Consider the following 18,274-nt stretch of genomic DNA (forward strand, 5'->3'; position numbering starts at 1 on the left):
CGTCGTCCCCACCTCGTCGCTCCCTGTGTCTGCCAGGCGCTGTCAGAGGAGAATGAGCAGCGTCTTTGCTCCCTCACAGGGCTCGCACGGCGATGCTCCGCCGACGCGCACCGTCTTCGACTCGTTGAACAGCGCGCCGATTCCGAGCGCCGCACCGCCGTCGCAGCAGTACGCCGAGCTGTGCAAGGTGCGCGAGGACCATCTTATTCGGTCTAGCACGCTGCGGAGCTGCTCACCGTCTTGCCTCTGGTGGTCCTCGTGCAGGTGGTTCTCCAGCGACGCCTGCGCAACCTCTTTGGCCTGACCGCAGCTGCAACCGCTGCCGCGCTGGCCTTGAGCGCTTTCGACCCGAAAGAGCTGCCAGGTAGGCTCACAGCTGGCGGACTCGGCCTAGACGATACTGACAGCTTGTGTACCGTCAGGCTCGCTCTTCAACATCGTCCCCATCCTCCTCTTCACCCCCCTCGCTTTCTTGGGCGCTGTGCCTGTCATCGTGCTCCGCAAGCAGACTGTGACCAGTGCGTGAGACGCTCATGTCAGCAAGAGCCGAATTGACAGGGTCGCCCTCGCAGCTGCTCGCCCTCCCCTCCCAACCCGCTTCGCCCAGTTCGCCCAGCTGCGCTCCCGCTCTTCCCTACGCGTCTTCTTCGCCTACCTCATCGGGGCCGCCTCTCTCCACGTCGCCTACGTCTGGATCGCCAGCTGGGTGTCAAGGGACGCACGACTTGGGTTGTTCTTCTTCCACCAAGGGTGCGTTGTCACTCTCCTGCTGTCTTCAGCGGTCGAAGCCACTAAAGAGCTGACTGTGATGTACACAATCTGCAGTCGCGACGCCTGGCAGCTCAACGAGCGTCGCGTCCTCCTCGCCGTCTTCCATGTCGCGCTCGCGGCGGCTGCGACTGTACAGCACGTTGTCGAGGACCGCTCTCAGGTCATTTTCGACGATGATGCTACGGTGCGCAAACGATTTCGGCCTTCAATTCTTTCTCGATTGCTGACGCCCTCCTTGACAGCTCACGATTCCCGCCCGCCTCGCCATGCGCGCTCGTCAGCGAGCCGTCGTTGCGTTGCGCACCGCCACAACCTCGACGATCGTGTTCTGGTCGGGCTATGTGCTCTTCCGCAGGCCCATCGTCCGCTTCTTCCTGGCCCATCTCCTGCCCGTCTGGACTCGGTGCGGCCCTTTCCTTTTCCTCGTCTTCACTCGGCCGGGACTCCCGCTGACTCCTTCGAGCATTGCAGCGCACACCTTTACTCCGTCATGCGCTACAGCGGCGCGTATTCGGTAACGCTCGCCACACGCGTCTATGCTAGCGCCGTGCTGTTCTTCCTCGTTTGGGAGGCTGCACACGTCTGCTTCGAGGTGTATGCGACGCAGGTGCGCAATTGATGCCTTCAACCTGGAGTTTGTGCACAGAACGGCTGACCCTCTGGCACTTCGCAGCCCATGACGGTCTCGCAGTTCGGCGCGAACCCGAATCAGGCGCTTCTCTCGGGCCTCCGCTCCAGCGACCCGTACTTCAAGGCATGTCGACACGCTCCCTCTGCGCCCGACGGTTGCGACTGACGCGCTTATGCCCGCAGCAATTTGCCTTCCTCGAGCTCTCGCTCCTCACCCTCACTGAGCCATCTCGTCGCGAAGCCATCTTCAAGGACGTCAAGCCCGGCAGCGTGTCGGGCGGTGCATGGGCCGAAGTTTCGCGTGAGTGCCTGCTGCTCATCGGGACGGAGCTGCAGCGCGCAAAGGGCAAGGGCAAGCTGCCGAGTGCGTTCAATTCATCCGCTCTCGTGAAGCGACGAAGCACTGATCGTTGCGCCGCCTGCGCAGCTTCATCGCGTGGCGCACTGCCATCAAAGGGCAGCCAGCCGATGCGGCAGGAGCAGCAGAGTCCGAGCCGCGCACCGGTGCTCAGCGAGAACGTCTTCCAGCCGACCAAGCCCTCGCTCTTCGACAAGCTGGCTGTCGCGGCGTCCAACTCAGCTCCCTCCGCACTCGGCGCCTCGCCCATCGCCAACCAGGCCTCCCGCGCGATCACCTCGGCTACTCGCGGTCCGGCCGCAGAGGAGGCGAAGCAGGCGGTCTTAACGGCGGTGGACGCCGCCTCTAGCGCTGTCTCGCGCGTCCCGTCCATCCTGCAGTCGTCCGCTCTCGTCCCCAGTGCCGTGGCCGATTCGTCGGCCGCCCTCGTCAATGAGTCAAAGGCCGGTCCGCCAGCAGGCGCGGTGCCGCAGGTCGTTGGGCTCGAGAAGCGTGTCGCGGTGCTCGTGCCCGCTGCGCTGAGGAGCCGCGTTTTCGAGATCGGGATCGAGTATGACGCGAAGGTGTGCGTGCCGAGGAGGAAGGAGACGGTTTGCGCTGTGCAGGGTGAGACGCGCCCTTTCCCTGCTCCCTCTCGCACCCACAGCCCGTGATCAGAATGGCCCTCGCATCGTTGAAAGGTGCCCGACTGACGCCAATTCTCCCGCAGCGCTCTCCAACCTTGTCTGCGCCTCGCTCAAGGAAGACCCCTACGGCGTGGCCCAGCGCGACATCCCCAAGGTGCTCGAAGCGTTCGTGCGCTACCTTTCCGTGCTCGACTCGCTTGCGAGCGAGCTGCAGGGCATGGCGGAAAAGGTGCCAGGCGGGCCGGCCCAGAAGGAGAAGGCGCTGAGGGTCGTCGAGCAGGAGATTGGCGAGGTGCAGGAGGGTGAGTCGATGTGCCTCTCTTTGGCCTCTTCGCGCATCGTACCACGACATTGTCGCTGGGTCGGAATGATGTCCTTACGCGCCTTCCGTCCACAGCATTGCGAGCCGGCGCAAAGGCGATCCTGACCGAATTTGCCGAATGGCTCGGAGAATTCCGTGCGCTTTCTGCCCTTGTTCTTATGTCAGATGCACTTGCACCTCGGCTCTCGCTACAGCTTGTGGACTTGGCTAACTTCCCTGCCGGCTTGCCGCAGGTTTCCCAACGGCCATCGCCTCGCAGCTGCAGATGCTGGTTGACTGGGGCGGGTAGAGCAGTCCTGCGTGTGCCAGGAGCACTGCAATGATACAGCTCCAGCCCGACCTGCTCGACTGCCGAGGACTTTTGGCGCACTTGAGGGGAGGCCGGGCCGGATTGCTCGGCAGATCTGGCCCCCGCGTGTGCCCCGCTCACGACCCGGCTTCTTCGTCTCTTCTCTCACGTTTGTCTGGAGCAACAAAGACGATCACAGATGCCGAGCACTCGCACTCTGTTCTGGCAGCCGACGGCGCAGCAGATCGAAGACGCGCCCGACACGCGCTTCCGCAAGTTCGTCAACCGCCGGCATGGCCTCCGTCTGCGCAACTTCGACGAGCTGCACGCCTGGAGCATCGAGAACCTCGACGACTTCTGGAAGGCCAGTTGGGACTTTACGGGCGTCATCGGCGACCGCACGTGCGTGCCGTCGCTTTCTTGTCCTTCTCCCACCGGCTTGCTGGAGCTGACCAGGTGGGGGCACTTGCGTTCTCAGCGATCCCAAGGTGCTCTTCGACGCCTCGCAGCCGATGGAGTACGTCAACAAAAAGATGATCCGCGCAAACATGAACTATGCAGAGGTGAGCTCGCGACGACGAGGTGTTGCTTCCACTTCCGCTCCGGCCGCGCGTTCCGCACTCAATGGCTCCCCCTATATCTGTTCCGTGCCTCCTGACAGTCTGCTCACTGGATTGCTATACCCAGAACATGCTTCTCGCGCACCGTAACGCTCGCTCGTCGCAGCGTGCCGTCCTCTCGTTCATCGAGCCCAAGTCGATCTCGGCCAAGGATCTCGACGACTGCCTCATGCGGTCCCTTTCCTTCGAGGAGCTGTACCAGCAGGTCCGCTTTGTCGCGCACACCCTCCGGACTAAATACGATGTCCGCCCGGGCGACCGCGTTGCCACCTTCTCGCCCTCGAACGCCGAGGCTGTCATCCTGTGTCTCGGCACCCTCGCCGTCGGCGGCGTCTGGTCCTCGTGCCCCGCCGAGTTCGGCGTGACGGCCGTCCTCGAGCGTCTCGAGCAGATCGAGCCCAAGGTGCTCCTGACGGCCGACGCCTACCGGTACAACGGCAAGACGCTGCCGATCTATCCCAAGCTGCAGGAGATCCTCGCCAAGCTCCCGAGCGTGCAGAATGTCGTCGTCGTCGGCCAGCTCACCAAGAGCCGCGAGCCGGACGAGAAGTTCCCGCACGACCCCGCGGGGCGGAAGTGGTGCACCTGGAACGAGATGGTCAAGCAGGGCGCCGAAGCGCCGGCCGAGATCAAGTTCGAGCGTGTTGATGCAATGAGCCCGGTGTGGAGTGCGTTCGAGTCCGTCTCGCTGACCAGTCGCACCCGGCTGATCCCTCGTCCGGCGCTTAGTCCTGTACTCGTCCGGCACGACCGGCAAGCCCAAGGCCATCGTTCACAGCGTCGGCGGCATGATCATGTCGCAAAAGATGGTGCAGTGCGTCCGACACTGCCGCACTGACTTCGCCCGTACGCTGACGAGCTTGAACCCGGCAGGACTCTGCACAACTCGACGGAGGCGGATGACTCCCAGCTCACTTTCACGACGCTGGGTTGGATGATGTGGAACCACATGTTTTCGTGCGTTGCTCTTCCCTTCCTCTGGATCCGTGGACCTCGAGCCCGAGCGGCCAGTGTCTGCTGAGAGTCTACCTCGGAACTGACTGTCGCTCACACTCACCACTCTCGCAGCACCCTGGGCTGCGGCGCCTGCATCGCAGCGTACGACGGCTCGCCCTTCGCTCCGAGTGCCTCGACGATCTGGGCTCTCGCGTCGAGGCACAAGATCAGCATCCTCGGCCTGTCTCCGCGATACCTGCAGACGCTCGAGACGAACGGCTACATCCCGAACAAGGAGTTCGACCTGAGCCACCTCAAACAGGTGCAGACAGCGGGTAGTGTGCTGAAGAACGAGTTGTACGATTGTGAGTTCGCAGTATTTTCAACGGAGCAACGGCGCCGAGCCGCCTTAAGCCGTCTTACAGCCGCCAGCAGCTCACTTTGCGGTCTGACAGGGATGCGGGACAATGTGCACAAGGACGTGTGGGTCAACAACGGCACGGGCGGAACGGACGTGAGTCTCTGCTGCCCGCTCGACCTTCTCATCTCGCATCCAGACGGCTGAGTCTTTCCTGCTGGATGTGGCAGATCTGCAACCTTTTCATCGGCGCAGTGCGCAGCAAGCCGATCTACCACGGCGAGCTGACGTGCATGGCCCTTGCGATGGACCTGCAAGCTTGGGACGATGATGGTTAGTTTCGTCGCTTCCGCGTCTCCGCCTCTGCCTCCGGGACTGACGCTATGTCGACAGGCAACCCCGTCATGGACGCTCAGGGCGACATGGTCATCACTAAGCCCTTCCCGAACATGCCCATCGGGTGCGGTCCCGTTCCATCCTGCATTTCTGCATTCCCTTGGCTCTTGCTGATCGTACCGGCTCGGCAGTTTCTGGGGCCCGGGCGGCGACAAGCGCTACCACGCGGCGTACTTCGAGGCGTACCCGGAGAAGCAGCCCGCGAGCTGGGTCCATGGCGACTGGATTGAGGTGCACAGCCTCACGAAGGGCGTGACGGTCTTCGGACGGTGCGTCGCCGTTCTGCGGCAATGCATGCTCAGCTCCGGTGGATGCCTCTGCCGTTATTCGTGCAATTGCTGACCCCTGCTCCCCATGCAGTTCCGACGGTGTGCTCAATCCGGGCGGCGTCCGCTTCGGTTCGGCAGAAATGTGCGTTCCCACTGTCTTTCCTGCGACCGATTGCATTGCTCATGCCAAGGTCATTGTGCAGCTACTCGGTCGTCGAGAAGATCGAGGAGATCGAAGACTGCCTCGCTATCGGTCAGAAGCTACCAGATGGTGACGAGCGCTTGTGCGTCCGCATATACCACTTTCCTGCAAGCAAGGCCCTGCAAAGCTTTGCATACTGGTGACAAGAGAAGCTGACTTGGACCCCACTCACGCAGCGTCCTCTTCCTAAAGCCGATGCAGGCACCGCTCAAATCCGAGGTCGTCGACAAGGTCAAGCTCGCAATCCGCCAGGCTTTGTCTACGCGACACGTGCCGGCAAAGGTCATCGAACTGCGCAAGATCCCCTACACGACGAACGGTAAGCGCCTCGAGGTCCCGACCAAGAAGCTCGTCAACGGCGTCAAATTCGAGAGCCTCAACCTTAGCTCAGCTGAGGACCCTGAGTGCCTGCGCGTGTTTGTCAACCACCCGGAGCTCAAGCTCGAGGATGTCCCGGCCAAAGCCAAGCTCTGAAGGATCGGGACGAACGGACACCAGACGCGGTTCTCGACGTAATACAGTGGGTCTCGGCGTAGACTCTTTCTCTTTTGTTGCTTCTAGTCTCTCTTTCTCTCTGTCAAAGGACGAGCAGTCTCAGTGCGCTCTGAATGCGGCGAGAGCGAATGGTCGCGGTTAAGCCCACCGGTCGCGAGCGGAATCGACTTTCGGCAAAAGCGTCTCTTTGAGGTGACTGTGCCGTCTGAACGCCACCGTAATGCACTCGTACGCATAGCGACCGTGCTCTCCGCGGACTGGGTGCATCGCGCAGAGGCCGGGTCGCTCCGTCATCGCTTGCGCGGACGCTCTCGCTCGTCCAACCTCGGCTTTCGCGCAGAATGGCAAGTGCAGCTCTGTGCGGCTCATCAGAGACTCCAGCTGACCTCTCAGCGCCGTCTCGCCCCCGCCCGTCATCCCACGCCCCCTTACCCCGCTGCAGTCATCCGACGAAGAGTTCCAGGACTTCGAGTACGACGAGAACGCGTACGACTCGGACTTGTACATCGAGGACGACGAGGCTGCCCCGCAAGCTTCGACCAGCGCAAACCGCCCGCAGGAGCCTGCCCCCGTACGCCGCTACCAGGCGCCGCCAGCTCCTCTCGCCGGCGCAGATGATTCGGACGACGACGTGGTCAATGCGGGACCGGCAGGGCTTGGCGGAGCGTTTGGCGGTGGCTACGCCGCAGCGGCGGGCGGCAGGGGCGCAGGCGGGATCGGACGCTTCCTCAACCCGAACGCGTTCCAGGCGGGCTTTGGCGGGCATGCCTTCGCGCGCCCGCCGGCGAGCGCTTTCAGGAGGCAGTATCGCGCCTACTCGACTGCCATCCTCGAGGTGCAGCAGGGCAGGAGCTACGGTGGCGGCAGGGCCAACCTCATGTACGGCGGCAAGAGTGCGTCTCGTTTCTCTCATGCTGCTCAAGCATGCGAGTACTCGAGTTGACATCTTGGTCCTGTAGTCGTGATGCCTCCGTCTGCGCTCGAGGAGCTGAGTGCGTTCGATCCTGCCGTACCGCTCCTAAGCCTTTCTGATGCTGACCGGGTCGAACCTTGCAGCGCAACTCGACATCGAGCTCCCGATCAACTTTGAGATCACAAACCCCGCTGTCCCCGAGCTGAACACGCACGCCGGTGTCCTCGAATTCATCGCCGACGAGGGCTGCGTCAACCTTCCGCAATGGGTGCGGCCTGTCTTGCGGTTGTGCCCCAGCATCTATGCTGATGCCGCCACGCTCCCGCAGATTATGGATCAGCTGCGACTGAACGAGGGCGACCCTGTTCGCCTCGTCGGCGGCAAGTACCCCAAGGGCAAGCTTATCAAGCTGCAGCCGCAGAGTGTCGACTTCCTCGAGATCAGCGACCCGAAGGCAGTGTGCGTCGACAGAGTCCGTCGCCTCGGGAGACTGTCGCTCTGACAGTCGTCCGCCCACAGCCTCGAGCGTGCCTTGATCAACTACTCGTGCTTGTCGGCCGGCGACATCATCGAGATCAGCTACCAGACGCTCACCTTCCGCCTCCTCATCATGGAGATTACGCCTCCCGGCCCGGCCATCTCGGTTATCGACACGGATCTCGAGGTCGACTTCGCCCCGCCAGTTGGCTACGTCGAGCCCGAATACAAGAAGCCTTCCGACTCGCTCCCGAGTATGCGCGACAAGTTCACGATCGATACGAAGGGCGTGCAGGACGTCGATGCGCGCGGCAGCGGGACAGCGACGCCGGTGGGAGGTGCGGGTGCGAAGGGGAAGGGCAAGGAGACGGGAGCGGAGGGCGCGACGCCCGCGTCGTGGGAGGCGTTCAAGGGCTCGGGGCAGAGCCTGACGGGCAAGCGGATCAAGGGCAAGGGCATCAAGGCCAAGCCCGCCGAGCAGATGGACGAGAACAGCCGCATTGCACGCACCGAGTGCGTTAATTTCTCCCCGCTTCTCGCCACGATTGCGCGCTGACTGTTCCCCTCCCTTGTCAGTCAACCGCGCATCGTCACCGCCGACACGCAGCTCGGCTCTCGTCAAGTACCCGCCGCGCTCAACCTGCCCTTCGGCGCCCTCTTCTTCGGCTTCGACCTGTCCGCCGCGCGTCCGCCGCCCGGGTCCGAAGCCGAAGCGGCGCAGCGCGCGCGCGAAGACGACGAGGCGCGTGCGCGGGCGGCGCCGTTCGCAGGCTTGCAGGGCAGCGGAGCGACGCTCAGCGGGCGCGCGGCGAGGAGCGGCGCGAGCTTGCCCGGAGGAGGGGCGGCGCCGGCTCCGCAGCGGCAGGGATCTACGCAGCCGCAGGAGGACAAGCCTGCTGTGCCGTTCAGCGGGAGCGGGCAGACACTGAGCGGGAAGAAGCCGGTCGAGACGATCCAGATTGACGACTGAGTGCCGCATGTCGTAGCTTGTTGTGTCTCAACTCTGCCTTGCTAGCGTGGCTTGCAGTCGAATCTCGCCTATCGCAACCACTTCGCGCGAGAGATTATTCGATTGTCACGGGGAGGAGACGACGACCTCGCCCGCACCTCCATCGTCAAACTCGCGCCACATGCGATCCGCTTCGGCGACGTCGCTCGCATCCGCCCACTCGCGCCAAGGCTCCGCCTCTTCCTCGAGCCCCTCCTCGTCCTCGCGCGCTTGGAACCCCTCTTCGAGGCGCGGCTCATCGGCCTCGCGCTCGACGTACTCTTGCCCGTCCACGAGCGACGCTGGCGCAGAAGGCGCGTCGTCCGCGTCGAGCGGGTTGCGGTCGACGCGCGGGAGATTCCAAAGGCGGTAGCGATTGGTCGAATCAGCGGTCGAATCATCCGGTCCGGCGAAGGACCAGGCGGAGGAGGCCGAAGGCGAAGGCGAAGGCAAGGAGTTGCGAGAGACTTGTGGCGCCCGGTCAGCGACGCCTTCATTCGACTGCCCAGAAGGGTCCTCATCGGGATCCTGATGCTCAAAACCAAAGTGGTCGTCGCGATAGGCGCTCGAGCCGGAGCCGCCGTCTGAGAGCGCGGCCCGCTGCCAGCGGAAGTCGATCTCGCGCTGACGGCAGGCAGTCTGTAGCACGTGCGGCACGGGTTCGCCGAAAAAGTAGTTGCGGCCGAAGGGAATATATCCGAGGGCGAGAAAGCGGAGCTGCGGGACATGTTCGAGGGCGCAGGCGAGGCCCTCCTCGGGGAAGTCGCTGTCACGCAAGACGGAGCCGCCTTCAAGCCAAATCGAGTCGGTGAGGTCTAGATGCTGGAGGTTCGGGCACGACGTGACGATATCCTGGAAGCGGGCAAAGTCGACCCTGACGAACTCGAGCACCAGGAAAGTGAGGCGCGGGAACGGCTTGAACGAGTCGACCGGGCATGGCCACTGTCGCGGGCGGTCTGGAGAGGAGAACAGCATGTCTGTGCCATCCCTGCTCCTGACCGGCCGGTAGCTCAACTGTTCGAGGTCGTGCGGGATGAGGGATTGAAGGTTTTTGCCGACTGTGGCGGGCTCGATCCAGAGTCTGCGGACGTTGCGCAGATCGAGAGGCGCCGCGCTGTAGCCTGGAGATGCGACGTAGCAATCGAGAAGCTCGAGATCGACGAGGGGGAGGAGGACCGGCGGGACAGGCGAAAGGACTGTCGAGCTGATCTCGCAATTGTGCAGCGTGAGGTAGCGAAGTCCACGAAGCGGAAGTGTGGCCAGAAAAACGAAGTATCGTGGGAGCTGGTCGTCCATGACGTACTCGTCGAGCATGTTGATCCGCAGGGTCAGGTTTCGAAGGTTCGGCAACCGTGCGAGCTCGAGCGGCCAATCGAGGTCTGCATCATTCGGCGCGAGGTCGATCGAAGTGATGTGCGGGCAAAGTCGGAGTAGGCAGAGAGTCCAGTTGGCAAACTCAAGACTGCCGGGATCATCGAGAGGGTTCCAGCAGGCGTCTTCGAGGACAACCAAGCAACTGAGTTCTTTGACATGGCTGTTCCGCTCAGGGTGCGCGAGTAACAGGTGCTGCAGGACTAGTGCCCGGCGCCATCCCGTAGGGTGAACGCTGCAGAGTCGGGTCGGGTCGTACAGCAGGGCACGACGAGCCGCATCGAGAAATGGCTTTGCCGTCCTGCAAAGCGAGCAAAGCGTGGTGCGCGCGGCTGCGGCGAGCGAGTCAATATGGGCGCTGACCGACCGGACACGCGGCGGAATGACGCACTGGCTGGCGGGAGCTCGCGCACGAAAGAACAGACGAGGTCGAGCAGCTCGGGCGGGAGTCTCGCAAGCCCTTGCGGTGCCTCGACGTCACTCATCGCTGTGAAAGCTATCTCAAAGTGTGTCGGGTTGCTCGGTAGCCGGCTGCAGCGCGGTAGCGAGACGTGAGCCTTTCATCAGTGCAGACACCGGATGATCACGCGAACCGGTCAGGAGCAGCGCTGAGCCGGAGAAGGGGTCGTGCGGACGACGAAGAAGTCTCGGAAGAGCGCTGTCGACCGCAGGAACAGCTAGAGCAGCAGAGCCACCGAACGAGGAGAAGGCAGAGGTACGAGAAGCGAGTAGCAGAGGGCAAGTCTCGGCGAGAACGGCTCTGCTTCCTCAAAGACCGAAGTCGCAGACTAGTGAGCTGCTTGCACAATGCTTGCAAGTGCCAAGGCATGTCAGACCGTGGCACGCCGCTGCCGCCGCCGGTTCTTCTCACGTTGAACGCCTGAAACCGCACCTAGCTCTTCTCTTTTTGACAGTCGATGCACGATCGTACTATTGATACAACAACGGGTGTACTGCCGAAAGATCCCCTTCGTCCGAATGCTGCCAGCATGCCCATTCCGGCTCAGTGCCCTCGCACCGCGACCTGCATCTTCGAGTCGAACGTTTCTGACCGGATCGGCATCTCGGCCGTGTAGAAGGGGTCCTTCAGGTGGTCGGCGTAGGTCTCGTAAACGCGCTTAAGGACAGTATCGGGTGAGGGGTGCGAGGGAGTCGTGAGGAGGACAAACTTGATGCCTGCGCAAAACGACGTGAGCACTCAAGGCCGGTCACCAAACACCCTGCGGTTACGCAAACGTCTCCGCAGTGGGGCGAGATACGGCAGGGTACTCACCGGTCGGCGTTTGTAGGCAGGTCATCTTGAACGTCTCTGCCTCGATAGTCTCTACGCCTGAACTGCCCGGCACGGGCGATATGCGGGCTGCGATGGCGTGGATCGAGTGGAAGGTCGATGCGAGGATGAGGTAGTCGTTCGAGTTGAGCTGCGCGAGTCCTTCTGCGGTGCGAGAGGAGGGGTTCACGCAGTTCGAATCAGCCTGTAAGAGCGGCCACACGGCGAGAGACCACACGTACCTGCGTAGGTCCTGGAGTAGATGAGTCCTCCGGCCTTGTTGATGATCCACAGCCCGAACGACGTCTGCGAGCCCGCGACAGCGCTCATCGCTCCGACGAGGTGGGGAGAAGCGGAATCACGGAAAACAGGCGTGGAGGAAGAGCCGACTCGCTAAGTATGTAGCTGAGCCTTGCCTCGAGCGCTGGAAGCACTAGTTCGTCGTCTGCGCGTGCCGAAGGGAAGAGACGCAATCCGACGAGCATCGCCTCGTCGGTTCGCCGCTTTCCTTGCCGCCTGTCGCCCAGCATCAGCTTGTGCGGGGCAATTCAGAGCGTGAACACCTCCATAAGTGCACGGACTACCGCCTCACAGAGCACCCCCATCCACGAGGCGCTACAGCACTCTGCCACTTTCTCATCGTCGCTTTCTTGCCGACACACCTGACGCCTCAGCCAAGCCACAGGGGCGCTCCGCCGTCCTCTCAAGCGCAAATCTACCGCGCATCTATCCCGCCATGGTCGCACTTCAGCTCAGCCAGGCCGAGATCACCATCCGGTGCTGCTCAGAGATCGTCCGCCGCCTCCTCGAAGCCCACGACAAGGGCGAGTCGGTCAATCTCAACTCTCTCAAGACCCAGGTCGCCAAGAAGTATGGCGCAAAGGTCACGCCGCGGCTCGTCGACATCATCGCGGCCGTCCCGCAAGAGGTCCGCGACATCCTCCTTCCTAAGCTGAGGGCGAAGCCCGTCCGAACTGCCAGTGGGGTGCGTTCCATGTCTTTGAGCCACTCGACATCGACGCTCCTTCGACGAGCAGCTGGATTTCACTTCGTCATGGTAGCTCACAGTGCGGCTGCCTGCAGATTGCCGTCGTTGCCGTCATGAGCAAGCCTCATCGGTGTCCGCACATTGCCATGACGGGCAATATCTGCGTGTGCGTTGTCCTCTTTAAGCGGTGTAGCGTCTCGCTGACCTTTCTCACGCGCCCAGCTACTGCCCCGGAGGACCCGACTCGGACTTCGAGTACTCGACGCAATCCTACACGGTGCGCTCGTTTCCCTCGCCGCCCTCAGGTACTTGAGCTCACCAAAATCACAAACAGGGCTACGAGCCGACGTCGATGCGAGCTATTCGTGCCCGCTACGACCCGTACGAGCAGTCGAGGGGGCGTGTCGAGCAGTTGCGCTCTCTCGGCCACAGCGTCGACAAGGTGTGCCTCTCTCCCCCTGCTTGCGGCCGTGCTTAGCTGACGACTATGACCCTTGAAGGTCGAGTTCATCGTCATGGGCGGCACCTTCATGTCTCTCAACGAGTCGTACCGGGATACCTTCATCTCGCAGCTGCACAACTCGCTGTCTGGCTACACGGGCAACAACATCGACGAGGCAGTACGGTGCGCCCTTGAAGTCCCAGAACTGCAATTCAGGGGCAGGCGGCTGACCGGGATACCATCGGAGCAGATACGCGGAGCAGGCAAAGACGAAGTGCATTGGCATCACCATCGAGACGCGGCCGGACTACTGCCTCAAACCGCACCTGAGGTGCGCATCCATGGGCATTCGTGAATGAGCCGAGGCTAATCTCGCTGTTTCCGCAGTGCGATGCTGCGCTACGGCTGCACTCGCCTGGAGGTACGTCTCATCCTGCTTCTTGTTGTCCGAGCGCAAGCTCACACAACGCTGTCACGCTATCAGGTCGGTGTACAGTCCTGCTACGAGGACGTTGCGAGGGACACGAACCGCGGTCACACGGTGCAGGCGACATGCGAGAGCTTCCACATGGCCAAGGACGCGGGCTTCAAGGTTGTCTCGCACATGATGGTCAGCTTTTCCTTTCAAGTGTCGGGATGAGGATGCTCACCCTTTTTCCAACAGCCCGACCTGCCGAACGTCGGTGTCGAGCGCGACATGGCCCAATTCCACGAGTACTTCGAGAACCCGGCCTTCCGCTCTGATGGTCTCAAGATCTACCCGACGCTTGTCATTCGCGGCACGGGCCTGTACGAGCTGTGGCGCACTGGGAGGTACAAGAACTACAGCCCGAACGCCCTCGTCGACATTGTTGCGCGGATCCTCGCGCTCGTTCCGCCCTGGACTCGCATCTACCGCGTGCAGCGGTGCGTCCTCACCTCACAAGCTCTTCTCTCCTGATCAGCTGACCTTGAAGTGAGTACAGCGACATCCCGATGCCCCTCGTCTCGTCCGGCGTCGAGAACGGCAACCTCCGCGAGCTCGCGCTCGCACGGATGCGCGACTTTGGCCTGACGTGCCGCGACGTGCGCAGTCGCGAAGTCGGCTTGCACGAGATTCACCACCGTGTGCGGGTGCGTCTGAGTCTGTTCCGCGCGCTCTTCCCGATCATACTTGCTGACTTTACGTTGATGAGCGCAGCCCGACGAGCTCGAGCTCATCCGCCGGGACTACACGGCCAACGGCGGGTGGGAGACGTTCCTCTCGTACGAAGACCCAGAGCGCGACATCCTCGTCGGCCTGCTCCGCCTGCGCAAGCTCACGCCCGAAGGCACCTTCCGCGAGGAGCTGTTGAAGGATGGGCAGACGAGCATGGTTCGCGAGCTGCACGGTGCGTCCTGCCACGTCATGTCCCCGCTCTCGCGTCCGCCCGAGGCGGGAACTGACAAGAATGCGACGCGCAGTGTACGGCACGGCGGTCCCGCTCCACTCGCGCGACCCGACCCTCTTCCAGCACCAGGGGATCGGCACGCTCCTGATGGAGGAGGCCGAGCGCATCGCGCGCGAGGAGCACGGGAGCAACAAGCTCGCCGTCATCTCTGGGATCGGCGTGCGGAGCTACTATGCCCGGCTCGGGTTCAAGCTCGAGGGGCCGTACATGACGTGCGTTGCTCTCGCTCCTCCCGCTCGCGATACCTCTTCAGACAGGACTGACACGTTGGTTTTGGCACCACGCACAGGAAAATGCTCGACCCGCTCGACAACGACGAGATGTTCTGAGCCTTGAGCCTGCGCTTGTCCCACTCCTGTACCTTCTCCCGTGCTTGTTGTATTCCGACGCTCTGCGGTCTCTACACTTCACTCGCCAGCTGAGAACCCATACACACGAGGTCACGCCTCACTGCAACGACGCTCTGCCCAAACCCGGCGAACAGACTACCGCTTCCCGGCCTTTGCGAGTGCCATGCGCGCCTTGCGCTCCTCCCTCGCCTGCGCAAGCCGCGCCGCCTTCTCCTCCTTGCTGAGCGCGCCCCCCGCGCCCGCGCTCGGAACGAGCGACGGCGTGCTCGCTGCCGACCCGGCGTCGCTCAGCGCCGGCGAGTCGGTCCGTGCGGGCGGGGGCACAGGCACCGCAAAGGACGGGACGGGCGGCGGGGGCGGCGCGCTGGTGAGGTCGGCGGGTGCGGGTGCGGGTGCGAGGCCGGGCGAGACGGGCGGTGCAGCGGGAGAGGGGACGGTCGAGGTTTCGGGCGGGACGGGGGCGAGAGGGGGTGTTGCGGAGGGCGGGAGCGGCGAGCGGGGCTGAGGAGGCGCGAGACTGGGTGTCGACCCGGCTGGAGGCGAGACGGACGGTGTCGTGCTCGCTGCTTGTGGGACGGGCTCTACGACTAGAGAAGGTGGTGCGGGCGGTGCGGGTTGTGTCGGTGGAGGAGCAGCCGCCTTGGTCGGTGCCGAAGCGAGCGCCAGCAGTGCCGCGTCGTTCCCCCTTGCGATCGGCTTCTTCACGCCCTGCACGACAGGCGTGTGCCGCGCGCCCTGGGCCGCCGCGCGCGATATCGGCGCCGCCCGCTGGTCCTTCTCGCCATCGAGGTCCCAGTTGTCGCTCGCGTCCATGTCCATCGGGACGCGCAGCGCAGAGTTGCGGCTCGCGGCGCCGAGGCGGAGCGAGCCGCCGCGACGGCCGGCGCTGGCGCTCGGCTTGGGGCGCGAGGCGGAGAGGCGTGCGGCGAGAGGGTCGATGCGCGGCTGGGCCGGCTGGCCCGACTCGAACTCGTCTGCTTGGCGTGCGCGAGGTCAGTTGTCGCCTTCAGCTGCGAAGAATCGAGAATTGACGCACCCCACTCGGCATCGTCGTCGTTAACGTCCATCAAGTCGCCTCCCCAGTCCTCCGTGCCCTTTGCCACCCCGCCCGGCGCAGGCGCGTCGAACCCACCAGGCAGCGGCGCCGGCGAAGGCGCATTGCTGTCCATCGAGGCGCGCGCCGCAGCCGCGGCGCCAGACCCGTTGAGCGCCGGAGTGGACGGCATCGAGTCGCGGCGCTCGATCGGCGCAGCGAGCTCGGCGGACGAGATCTGCGCGACCGAGGCAAGCATGAGCCGCTACTTCAGCGGGTGGAGGCAGGAGAGGGAAGGCGACGCACCTTCTTCGACACGCTCGCGAACGCCCACCCTGCGAGTGCGCCCGCCGCGCCCGTCGCACTCGTCGCCAGGCCCGGCTGGGTCTGGCTCGCAGCCTGCATCGCGCCGGGCTGCTGCGCCGCCTCGGGCGGGAGGACCGTGTCGGGCTGTCGCGACGCCACGAGTGAGAAAGGGCTGCAAGGCATGAGAGAGGAGCCGGAGACGCACCATGCTCGCGGTGAGCGACTCGCACTTCTTGACAAACATGTCGATCGCCTTGTACGCCTGATCGCGCACCGTCCTGTGCGTGCCGCAAAGACGTCAGTGCCGGTCCTTCAACGCCCGGTCCAGCCACACGAGAGGACGAACGCCGCTGCGCGTCTGAACGCACTTTTCGCGGTCGACGAGGCAGATGCTCATGGCGGGGATGACCTTCCCCGCGAGGTCCTCCTTCTCGTACACCTCGCACGTCGCCATGAGGGCCATCAGTCCCGCGATCCTCGCATGGACGAACGGATCGCGGAGCGCGCGCGCAAAGGCGGGGATGAGGACCTTGCGCTGGGTCGACGTCTGGAGCGAGCGCGAGAGCCGCGAGAGGAGGATGCACGTGTTGGTGCGGATGCCCGGCTCGACGTCGGTTTGCGTCTTGCCGAGCACGCGCAGCAGGTCGTTGTTCAGGATGCGGTCGTTGAGCTGGGGCCCGTGCAAACGTGGTCAGCTCGGGGGCGCAGGTCGCCACTGTGCTGTGCGAGAGCGTGAGGGCGCACCTTGGGCGCGATGAGCGGGATGCACTTGACGGTCGCCTCGCGGATGACGGGCACGACGTCGCCAAAGCCCGTCTGCAAGTGGGGCCACACCCTGTCGTTGACGTCCTTGGGCGCGAGGCGGTCGGCGTACTTGTCGAGGTGGTCGAGGAGGGCCATGCGCATCGCGCGGTCGGGCGTCGCAAACGCGCGCACGATCGGCTGCACGACGTCGCGCTGGTGCTCGGCGTCCGAGAGGTCGCCGTGCGACGACAGCTCGAGGATGACGGGGAGGAGCGGGGCGCCGCCGGACCCGCCCGAGAACTCGAACGTGTGCACGAGCGAGGGCAGGACCTTGTACTTGAGGAAGCCGGCCGGGAGCGGCGATGTCTTGGCGTTGGCCGCGCCCGACGCGATGGCTTTCAGCGTGCGGAGGAGGCTCGTCCGCTCGTCCTCGCCCGCGAGCGAGAAGCCCTCGAGCGCGGCAGAGAGCTTGACGAGCCGGTTCGAGGTCCACCAGCCCTCGCCCGGGTGGTTCCCGAGGTCGAGGAAGGCGGACGTTTTCAGCCGCGCGGCCGGGTTCGGGTTGCCGAGCCGTCGCCACGGCTGGAAGAGCGCGGGAGGGAGGTTGCCTCGGGTTTGCGGGAGAGAAGGCGAATCGGAGGAAGGGGCGGTGTACGAGGCGGGGAGCGGGCCGTTGAAGACGGTGAAGAGGAAGAGGTGCAGGAGGTACGAGTCGAGCGTCGAAGGGTCGTATCTGCAGGGTGAGCATGTCAGTTCCGACACGAAAGAGGCCATGTCAAGGCAGCACGCACTCTTTGAGGGCGGTCCAGCCGCCTCTTCGCACCTCGGGGCTCGCGTGCACTTTAGAGTCGGGCAGCAGTCCGCCGAAGTTCTGCGCGGGCGGTGATGAGCGATCAGCAAGCGACAGAGCACAGGCACAAGATGCAGAGACGCACCCAGAGCGCGCCGTCGGCCTCGTCGAGCCGCGAGCACACCTCCATCCCGCCGAGCTTCCACTCTCCGCCGGGCGTGATCCACACGCTCGCCGGTCGCAAGCCGCCGTGCACGCTCTGACCGTCGCGGTTGAGGAAGCCGAGCGCGGTGCAGACGTGGAGGAGGCCGTAGAGCTTGCTCTCGTCGGTGAGTGCGCCCGCCGCGCCCGCGTGCGAGTCGAGTTCGAGCGCGAGCGAGCGCACGGGCTCGGTGACGATCCAGACGGCCGAGTCGGAATCGTGGCCGTCGAGGAACTTGAGGATGTTGGGGTGGCGGAGGGCGCGCAGCTTGCGGAGGGCGTTGCGGGCGAGCGGGACGAGCGAGCGGCGGTCGCTGGGGTTCGAGTGCGAGGGGGCCGAGAGGTCGAAGGAGAAGACCGAGACGGGCGACTGGTCGTCCTGTGGGTGCGAGTGCGCTGTCAGTTGACCGGAGCTTCGCCACGAGGCTGGACGCGGGTGTGCCAACAGGAGCACCACCTCGGGAGGAGGACGCGAGGCGGCGGACCTTTTTGGTGCCGGTCCAGAGGGTCCAGATGGACTTTTGGTCGTAGCTGTGGACGCGCTCGCCGAGCTGGTAGCCGGGGACGTTGGGTACGCCGCCCTGAGCCGAGTTGAGGGCGGCGGACGAGGCAGAGAGGACGGCGCTCGAGAGGGACGAGAGAAAGTTCATGGCGGGCGGGGGGCAGCGTGTGCTCGCAGTGGCTCTGTCGCGAGCACGT

At 64.0% G+C, this 18,274-nt stretch overlaps 7 protein-coding genes across 7 annotated transcripts; 4 read left to right on the forward strand and 3 right to left on the reverse strand.

The window, feature by feature from the left end:
• Window positions 1-52: 52 nt before the first annotated feature.
• Window positions 53-2,996, forward strand: JCM10292_002551 (nucleoporin NDC1; the record flags this gene model as incomplete). Its single annotated transcript, XM_076651431.1, has 13 exons — window positions 53-187; window positions 265-364; window positions 423-518; window positions 573-750; window positions 826-955; window positions 1,014-1,174; window positions 1,243-1,378; window positions 1,445-1,525; window positions 1,585-1,765; window positions 1,829-2,365; window positions 2,469-2,687; window positions 2,783-2,842; window positions 2,941-2,996. 13 exons carry the CDS (start codon window positions 53-55, stop codon window positions 2,994-2,996), a joined length of 2,070 nt encoding a protein of 689 aa, XP_076502969.1.
• Window positions 2,997-3,195: 199 nt separating this feature from the next.
• On the forward strand, window positions 3,196-6,251 carry JCM10292_002552 (uncharacterized protein; the record flags this gene model as incomplete). The annotated part of the gene is made up of 13 exons (XM_076651432.1): window positions 3,196-3,398; window positions 3,475-3,559; window positions 3,684-4,284; window positions 4,346-4,430; window positions 4,490-4,573; window positions 4,685-4,917; window positions 5,008-5,066; window positions 5,141-5,243; window positions 5,304-5,370; window positions 5,438-5,575; window positions 5,667-5,717; window positions 5,779-5,859; window positions 5,954-6,251. 13 exons carry the CDS (start codon window positions 3,196-3,198, stop codon window positions 6,249-6,251), a joined length of 2,088 nt encoding a protein of 695 aa, XP_076502970.1.
• A 241-nt stretch (window positions 6,252-6,492) lies between these two features.
• Window positions 6,493-8,632, forward strand: UFD1 (polyubiquitin-binding protein UFD1; the record flags this gene model as incomplete). The annotated part of the gene is made up of 7 exons (XM_076651433.1): window positions 6,493-6,500; window positions 6,666-7,165; window positions 7,232-7,264; window positions 7,329-7,453; window positions 7,514-7,644; window positions 7,705-8,175; window positions 8,239-8,632. 7 exons carry the CDS (start codon window positions 6,493-6,495, stop codon window positions 8,630-8,632), a joined length of 1,662 nt encoding a protein of 553 aa, XP_076502971.1.
• A 105-nt stretch (window positions 8,633-8,737) lies between these two features.
• Window positions 8,738-9,946, reverse strand: JCM10292_002554 (uncharacterized protein; the record flags this gene model as incomplete). Its single annotated transcript, XM_076651434.1, has 1 exon — window positions 8,738-9,946. One exon carries the CDS (start codon window positions 9,944-9,946, stop codon window positions 8,738-8,740), a length of 1,209 nt encoding a protein of 402 aa, XP_076502972.1.
• Window positions 9,947-11,024: 1,078 nt separating this feature from the next.
• On the reverse strand, window positions 11,025-11,621 carry TRS23 (TRAPP subunit TRS23; the record flags this gene model as incomplete). The annotated part of the gene is made up of 3 exons (XM_076651435.1): window positions 11,025-11,197; window positions 11,295-11,456; window positions 11,534-11,621. 3 exons carry the CDS (start codon window positions 11,619-11,621, stop codon window positions 11,025-11,027), a joined length of 423 nt encoding a protein of 140 aa, XP_076502973.1.
• A 406-nt stretch (window positions 11,622-12,027) lies between these two features.
• ELP3 (Elongator subunit ELP3) lies at window positions 12,028-14,480 on the forward strand (the record flags this gene model as incomplete). The annotated part of the gene is made up of 13 exons (XM_076651436.1): window positions 12,028-12,276; window positions 12,375-12,445; window positions 12,502-12,556; window positions 12,614-12,721; window positions 12,780-12,904; window positions 12,972-13,052; window positions 13,109-13,142; window positions 13,206-13,331; window positions 13,386-13,627; window positions 13,687-13,834; window positions 13,902-14,091; window positions 14,165-14,363; window positions 14,441-14,480. The coding sequence occupies 13 exons, from the start codon at window positions 12,028-12,030 to the stop codon at window positions 14,478-14,480; spliced, it is 1,668 nt and encodes a 555-aa protein (XP_076502974.1).
• A 156-nt stretch (window positions 14,481-14,636) lies between these two features.
• On the reverse strand, window positions 14,637-18,225 carry CEX1 (COPI-interacting protein CEX1; the record flags this gene model as incomplete). The annotated part of the gene is made up of 9 exons (XM_076651437.1): window positions 14,637-15,475; window positions 15,538-15,772; window positions 15,841-15,984; window positions 16,046-16,118; window positions 16,209-16,510; window positions 16,585-17,317; window positions 17,376-17,455; window positions 17,520-17,954; window positions 18,061-18,225. The coding sequence occupies 9 exons, from the start codon at window positions 18,223-18,225 to the stop codon at window positions 14,637-14,639; spliced, it is 3,006 nt and encodes a 1,001-aa protein (XP_076502975.1).
• Window positions 18,226-18,274: the final 49 nt, after the last annotated feature.

This window comes from Rhodotorula paludigena, assembly GCF_050403205.1.
Source record: "Rhodotorula paludigena JCM10292 DNA, Rt_paludigena_JCM10292v1_ctg51, whole genome shotgun sequence".
In the NCBI taxonomy this organism is placed as follows: Eukaryota; Fungi; Basidiomycota; class Microbotryomycetes; order Sporidiobolales; family Sporidiobolaceae; genus Rhodotorula; species Rhodotorula paludigena.